This window comes from Propithecus coquereli, unplaced genomic scaffold (assembly GCF_000956105.1).
Source record: "Propithecus coquereli isolate 6110/MARCELLA unplaced genomic scaffold, Pcoq_1.0 Scaffold66, whole genome shotgun sequence".
Taxonomy (NCBI): domain Eukaryota; kingdom Metazoa; phylum Chordata; class Mammalia; order Primates; family Indriidae; genus Propithecus; species Propithecus coquereli.
The window spans coordinates 10,287,281-10,295,146 of NW_012152618.1; the positions used below are offsets into that span (position 1 = coordinate 10,287,281).

Sequence of the window (7,866 nt, forward strand, 5' to 3'; positions counted from 1 at the left end):
CTGAAGTATTAATAATTCTAAAAACTGAAAAAATTACCTAGGCATGGTGGTGCACACCTGTAGTCCCAGCTATTTGGGAGGCTGAGGTGGAAGGATCTCTTGAGCTCAGGAGTCTGAGGTTGTAGTGAGCTAAGATGACGCTACTGCACTCTAGCCAGGGCAACAGAGTGAGAATCCGTTTTAAAATAAAATTAAATTAAAAAACCCCAAACAAAACAAAACAAAAGCCCACTATGTAAAGCACATCTGAAGACTAAACTGGACCCTAAAATCATGTTTAAGCCCTGAAATATAGGTCCCCAGTATATCCCGCATTTAGGTAGTCCTTTAGAGCTTTCAAAGCAATTTTACATCAGCAACTCATTTTAGAGATGAGGAAACTGAGGCTTGAAAAAGTAAGTGAATTACTCAAAGTCACATAGCAAGGAATTAGTAGCATAAGCCTAGGTGCAACCTATTCAGACTCTGGCCTCACCTCTCTTCTGAGGTTATGGGAAGAGGGACTAAAAAGATGGCCATCACCCAATTTTCACTCAACCCAAATTCCATCTGTAAAATGGGACCAAAAATCCCTTCTTTACAGGGAAGAGCTAAACCGTGTGGAGCAAGGGGAAGAAGTGAATGAGGCCAGGTGTGGTGGCTCACATCAGTAATCCTAGCACTCTGGGAGGCGGAAGCAGGAGGTATTGCTTGAGGTCAGGAGTTCGAGACCAGCCTGAGCAAGAGTGAGACCCCCCCCCCCCGTCTCTACTAAAAATAGAAAGAAATTAGCCAAAGAACTAAAAATGCTAAAAATTAGCTGGGTGCGGTGGCACATGCCTGTAGTCCCAGCTACTCGGGAGGCTGAAGCAGGAGGATCCCTTGAGCCCAGGACTTTGAGATTACAGTGAGCTATAATCATGCCAGTGCACTGTAGCCAAGGCAACAGAGAGAGACACTGTTTCAAAAAGAAATAAAGTTTTATCAGGGTTTCCTAACCTCGTCTTCTAGGGTGGGCTTTAGGTAGTAAAATTTGTGAAAGCATGGGCATTCTTGTGCCTTAGTCTGCTAGGCTATGAATCTTGGCTTTGGACTCCGTCACTGTTTAACCTCTGAACCTTAATTCGCTTGTAAAATGAGACACTTTTAGGGTTAAAAGAGATAATCAACGCACAAAGCAGCCACAGCAGAAGGTAACTGTTATTTATTGCTCTATTCTGGGGTGAGGGTACCAGATTCTCCAAGGCAGCGGTCCCCAACCTTTTTGGCCCCAGGGACCGGCTTCATGGGAGACAATTTTTCCACGGACAAGGCGGGAGGGAGCTCAGGTGGTGATACAAACGATGGCGAAAGGCTGTACATACAGATGAAACTTCGCTTGCGTGCCCCCCCTGCTCACCCCCTGCTGTGCGACACCCGGTTCCTAAGTTTAATGGAAGATAATTTTTCCATGGACGGGGAGTGGGGCCCGGTCCCTAACAGGCCCTAAGAGGCCACGGTACCGGTCCGGGGCCCGGAGGTTGGGGACCGCAGCTCTAAGGGATTCTTAACCTACAAAGTTTGTGAACAGATAGCATAGGTATTTGAAAGCTATCGGGAAACCACCCTCATGTAAAACGAGGCAGCGCTACCGAAGTAGGCTGCCATGGGAAGCAGAGGGTCCAGGCTCCACTACTAACTTACTTCAGCTCACTGGGTGATCGGTTAAAAAAAAAAAAAGAGAGAGGTGGTGGTGGTCCGAGTTGGCAACCGCAATGCAGCCCGAGGTAGCTTCAGTGGCAGAAGGTAAAGACGCTCCGCTGCCGGGCAGGCGCGGAGCCTCCAGGCGGACTACCTCTCCCAGCCTGCTTTGCGCTTGAGAGGCACCCTACGCTAGCACGCGAGCCTCCCCGCCCCACCGACCTCCAGTTACTGTCTCTCGCGAGAGGACGGGCCGCGCCGGCGGCAGCGATAGCGAGCTGTGGTGGTTGTGGTGGTGGTGGTGGTGGCGGCCGAGACGGCGGCGGCCATTTTGGTGAGGCCTCGGGAGCGTTGGCGGCGGTTCGTTGGGAGTAGCGTCTCCCCTTTTTCCCACCCACCGTCCGCATCTCTGTGCCGTGAGAGGAGGCAGTGGCAGCAAGGCGGTGGCAGTAGCCGCGGTCCCCAGGGGAGTTTAAAGGCCGCGAAGGCGGCGGCCAAGAGGGGGCCCTCCCCCCTCCTCGGCGGGAGGGGGGGTGGTGCGCACGCCCCCGAGGACGCAGGTAAGGAGAGGGAGACAAGATGGCGGACACTCCACAGTTCCCCCTCCCCTGACGGGTGACTGCGCGCGCATCATTCCGCCACCGCCTCCCCTCCCACCTTCCCGGGGTGCTGCGCGCGCACCTTCAGCCGGGGCCCCGGGGCCGGTGCGTGAGGCTGTCGGCGCGCGCCCATAGAGACTGACTGAGGGGGTCAGGCCGGCCGGCACTGGGCCCTGGCGCGTTTCCTCTCCCGCCCTTCTGCGCACGCGTGCCTGAGCGAACGAGGGAGCCCTGAGAGGACAGACCCAGGTGCGCTCCTGCCCGCCCACCAACCCCAGTTCCCCCTCAGGGGCGCGCGGGAAGAGGAAGGGGGGCGTGGGACGAGTAGTCGGGGCACGCGCCCACCATGTCCAGTCAGGGGACCAGGACCTGGCGGCACGCACCCTCCCTCTCTCAGCCTTTCGCAGTCTGGTGATGGGGGTGCTCCCTGACGGGCTTGGATGAGGGGCTTCTCAGCCTGCGATCCTTGGGTGCCTGGGTTTGGGTTCTGGCGGGAGCCCCCGGGCCGTGCGCGCAGCCGGCTCACTCCGCCTCCAGCCGCGCACGCGCGGGCCCCTCCCCCAGTTGGGCGCGCACGTTGGGTGGGGTGGGAGTCTAGGAGGGGGCGGGGCCATCTTAGGGCTAGTGGCAACTTGGGCAGAGGTCAGGGGTCACGCCGGGTCAGTTGGCTGGGAGTGGTTGGGAGACAGTAACGAAGACTGGGGTCAAGAGTTCAGGCTTCTTGGTTTCTGGCTAGCTCGGTTCCCGGGAATATGTTGTGGAGGGAGTGCATCAAAGGCGGCACCGTGGTTAAGGAATTTCCTTAAACACTGGGGAAACACTTCCGGGCCTTGTGTGGGTTAACCCTGCCTTTTTCCGGCGCATGGTTCTTGGCAGTGCGGCCTCCCTCACATTTGACTGCTCCTTAATGCCTCTCGCTCTAGTTCTTGTGTTTGGGGAAGTGGCTCATGGCGCAGGTATAGGATTCACAGGGCCCTACCCTGAATCCTGGGTGGATTCTCCTGTGACCAGCGTGTTTTGTTTTTCCTGGGAATTCCAGTCTTATTTCTGACTGTGTTCAGTTCTCACTGGAAAGGCAAGCAGACAGCCAGCACCTTTTTGAGCTTATGGATGTGACAGCTTTTGTTTCCTGTATTACTTGCCCTTCATTCTGTGATTGGAGCCTTTTACACTTAAGGTTTTTGAACTTTTTTTTTTGGCTTCACTTCTCCCCTGCTTCTCCCAGGCAGAATCCTATGTCCCTACAGAATTCTTTTTTTTTTACAAAGCATGATTGTTTTTATTTTGAAATGTGAGCTTCTCCTACTATAGCTTTTTTTCCCTTAGCCTTTGAACTGATTTGGGTATATTTAAAAGTCTCAGAAAGCTGAAGTTAGTAGTAAACTTGGATGGATGTTGACATGTGGATTAGTTCCTCACTCCTGTTTTTCTCCTATTCTGTTTCAGGCGTAATTCCTCTCAGTACGGCGGCACCGTGGAAGTGCAGACTTTCACAGGGGGTGTGGTCTCAGCTCACACAGGTGAGGAGTTTGATGCCAATTTTTATATTGATGCTAACGGGAAATATGTATGTTTGAGATAATGAGAAAAATTATAGGTCAGCACTTGTGGATTTTTTTCACTCTGGAGAGCTATGGGAATATTTGCATGTGTTTTTCTTTGGAGGTTTTGTTTATAGTGGTGCAACATAACTGGGGCTGTGGATAGAGGAATATTTGGTCACCCTGGCTCTATCAGGGAGAGTAGCAGGTTCTCCATGGTTTTGGCATCAGGCTATCTGGTGTTAAATCCTCCGTCTACCACTTCCTTATTGTGCGACCTTCTGTAAGTCGTAAGGTCTTGATTTCCTAACTTAAAAAGTAGAGATAATATTAGAATGTAATCTCTATTTAGGTTAGGGATCTTTTGTACATGGTTGTATCCTCAGTGTGTAAAAGGAACTAAATAAATATTTGTTATGGCGTGAAAAGTGTTCATAAAGTAGATAGATGTGAAGGTTGTAGAACACAAAGTATCTGACACATAGTAAATGCTTAAGATGTGTAGGCTGTAATCACTGTTCATCTTTATTTTTTAATGTAATTCTTGTTTTTTTCCAAAGAATTCTTAAGTCTCTTTTAATCCAATTTATACCCTTTTTAAAAATCCTACTTTAGGTGCTCCAGAGGCTGGTGGACCTGAGCGGAGGCTGGGACGCCCTGGTGGGCCCCGGGCCCTGGAAGGTGGGTCCCGGGCCCTGGAAGGTGGGTCCCGGTGGCCGGTGGCCCAGAATGAGGCCAGCTCCCAGCATGCCCTGCAGCCGGACGCCAGCCCCTCGGCCAGCAGCAGTGGTGGTAACGACACAGTCATTCTTCAGGCATCCAACAAGGAGCCTGGGAGTGGGACCATGCAGAGCAGCCCCTCCCCTGCTCACCCTCAGCTCCCAATCCTACAGACACAGGTTTGTTCTTTTTGTTCTTTTTTTTTTTTTCCTTCAATAATCAAGAGCAGGTACAGACACAGATTTGAAAGTGGGGAGGGTTTCTTCTTTGCTTCTGCTTTGCAGATTGTTGAGTCTGAGCTGGAAGAAATGTGGCAGTTTCTAGCTGTCGGGTAGCTGAGTATAGAGAATCTTTGGTGCTTACGTGGGCTGGGCTGTAGTATGTCATGCCTGTTTGATACTCACATTTTATTTGACATTAACGTAATACTGATTTCCAAGAGTACAAAGGGTTCTTATTACCTAAAAGAAGGTTGAATTAAATTAGTCCAGGTTAGAAATGGAGGTTGGGGCAACATGTCTCTAAGACTGTATACTTTGAGAATAGTTTCACTTGTTTCAAAACTAGAACAGGTCTTGTGGATGGTGTGTAATGTTCATTCTTTTCTCATACCAAGGAAGTGTGTGTAGTAGGAAAAACATGGCTTTCAGAACTGGATGGATCTAGGTTTATGTACGGGAGGCTTTTGATGTTTACAGATTTGATATTTATAATTTTCTGAGCAACTAGGAAAATTTGTGATGGATAGTCTTTTGTCATTTAGCTGAGGTAGAAATTTGAGTGGTGTGGTGTGAGGCTTATGTCCTGGAACAAATTTCGTGAATTCCCTGAGTACCCTGATGTTTCAGTAGGATTTTGCTTTCTACTTATTATTGCTTGTGCAGTACCTTGTGAGGTGATGTGTCGGTGTGTGAGAACAGTGACCGTTCCCCCAACCTCCACCTCTCCAGTGAAGAGGTTTTAAGTCGCTTGGGGTTTTTTGGTGTCTGTTGAATTTAGTGGTAGTTCAGATTTATTGCATAGGTGAATCTGCCCTACTCGCTGTGAAAATGGGGGGAAAAATAAGGAGTTGTTTATATGAGTGAAATCATTGAGGCTCTGAAAGGATCAGAATTTGAAGTCTTATGTTATAGTAGTATTTTGGATTTAGGAACTGTGTAAATGTCAGGACATAATTCCTGCCTGTCAAGCATTTACTATAAACTTGGCTCTGCTATCTTGAGTCCCATATTAAACTTTATCCCAAACGTTTGTGTTTATACATGTAAGATTGATACCTTACTCTCCAGTTTTTTCTTGTGAAGATGGAACAAAATAATGTACTTAAAACATTTAGCAGAGTGCTAAACATTTGCTTTCTCCATTGTCCCCTTTTCTAGATGGTGTCGGACGGCATGACAGGCAGCAATCCTGTGTCCCCTGCCTCATCCAGTTCCCCAGCCTCTAGTGGGGCAGGCGGCATCTCCCCCCAGCACATAGCTCAAGATTCCTCTCTGGATGGACCTCCAGGCCCCACAGATGGTGCCACAGTACCCCTGGAGGGGCTCAGCTTACCCCAGACTTCTGACCTGACTAACAAGGGCCCAAAGTGGGAGAAGAGCCATGCTGAAATTGCAGAGCAGGCCAAGCACGTACGTATTGGGAAGGCCTGTGAAGATTCTTGGAAGTTGTTCCCTGAGCTCCCACATCCCATGGATGTTTTGTGTTTTTTTCCTTTTTTGTCGTGGGCTTAGAATTTAGGCTCTGCCTTAACTTACATGTCTTTGAGCAAATTGCTTAAACACTGTGCCTCACTTTACTTTGCTTTAAGTGAAATAAGGATGTTATGATAGTATATAGGCAGTTACGAAGTTTAAATTAAAGGAACAAATAGACGTGAAAGTGCTTTATAAACTATGATATTCTTAAAATTTACTGATTTCTACTTATCGTTTCTATTCTACAGTTTGCGTTATATTTATTTAGCGATAAATGTGGTTCTTGGGACAGCAGCATCAGCATCAACTGGGAACTTGTTAGTAATGCAAATTCTTGGTACCCTCCTCCAAGCTACCGTTGTAAAACTCTGGAGCTGGGACCTAGCAATCTGTTTTAAGAAGCCCTGCAGATGATTCTGGTGCTTGCTCGATGAACAAGTTATCCTGAGTTTTTTAAGTCACCTCTGTTAAGGAAAAATGCTTTTATTTTTTCTTATCATAAAATATAATGCATGGAGAAATTATAGTAAAGGCCGGGTGCAGTGGCTCACGCTTGTAATCCTAGCACTGTGGGAAGCCAAGGCAGGCGGATTGCTTGAGCTCAGGAGTTCGAGACCAGCCTGAGCAAGAGCAAGACCCTGTCTCTACTACAAATAGAAAGAAATTAGCCAAACAACTAAAAAAAAAGAAATTATAGTAAAAATGACCAACTTGTCTTTTTGTTGTACCTAATTGCTGGTAAACTTTTTAGTATTTTTTTTTTTTACACAAAAACATGTACTTTTACAAATATAGTGTTTATTAAAACAGAAACAAGATTGTGTAAATTGGCTTTATAGCATATTTCTAAGCTTAAATTCAGCATGTATGTACTCTAAGTAGAATTCTACAGTGATGACGACCCCTTGTATCTAGAGTTAAGAAGGAAGGATGCATTCCCTGCTTCTCTGGGGAGCTTCTCTTCTCTTAGGGTATGTTTTCCCAGTCTCACTTACGTCTATGAGGTGTGGAGATTGTGTGAAATAGTGGAAAGAGCATGAAATCTGGTGTCTGGAGTCCTCAGACCTATTTTTGATTCTTAGCTCTGATTCCTAACTGTGATTTCAGACAAATCACTTAATCTCTCTGATCTTTTTTCCCACATCTGAAGAGAGTATGAAACCTACTTATAGGCTTGGTATGTGGACTAAACACAAGCATAAAACACTTAGCCCAGTCAGTGCTCAGGAATTCAGCCCTAGTAGTGAGGTGGAGTATGTGTCCAGGAATTGTTGATTGACCCTATATTTCCCTCATTAGGAGGCTGAGATTGAAACTCGGATTGCTGAGCTGCGGAAAGAGGGTTTCTGGTCACTGAAGAGGCTGCCTAAGGTGCCAGAGCCCCCTCGCCCCAAAGGCCACTGGGACTATCTATGTGAAGAGATGCAGTGGCTCTCTGCTGATTTTGCTCAGGAGCGCCGTTGGAAACGGGGTGTGGCTCGTAAGGTATGTCCTCAAGTGTCCCAAGTGTTCACCTTTCATTTTCTTTTCAGGTTTGTTTTCTCTCGATGGGTGAGTTAGTTGGAAGGGAATCAAACAGAACGGTATAGGTTTTAAGAGGCAAACTCTGATTTCCCTGATTTCTTGGCCTTGTTTATTTTCTTTGTCTTT

At 47.7% G+C, this 7,866-nt stretch overlaps 2 protein-coding genes across 2 annotated transcripts in view; one reads left to right on the top strand and one right to left on the bottom strand.

Moving 5' to 3' along the window:
• Positions 1-1,514: 1,514 nt before the first annotated feature.
• LOC105823133 (protein Tob1) lies at positions 1,515-2,066 on the bottom strand. Its single transcript, XM_012660234.1, is given in 3 exon segments — positions 1,515-1,680; positions 1,892-1,941; positions 1,944-2,066. Coding segments are annotated over 3 exon segments (339 nt in total).
• A 319-nt stretch (positions 2,067-2,385) lies between these two features.
• Positions 2,386-7,866, top strand: part of SRCAP (Snf2-related CREBBP activator protein) — a 34,260-nt gene continuing 28,779 nt past the window's right edge. The window contains exons 1-5 of the mRNA XM_012660236.1: positions 2,386-2,507; positions 3,705-3,778; positions 4,415-4,698; positions 5,899-6,150; positions 7,516-7,701. Coding sequence (XP_012515690.1) covers positions 4,645-4,698; positions 5,899-6,150; positions 7,516-7,701 — 492 coding nt within the window. The 5' untranslated portion in view covers positions 2,386-2,507; positions 3,705-3,778; positions 4,415-4,644. The remainder of the gene's footprint in view (positions 2,508-3,704; positions 3,779-4,414; positions 4,699-5,898; positions 6,151-7,515; positions 7,702-7,866) is intronic.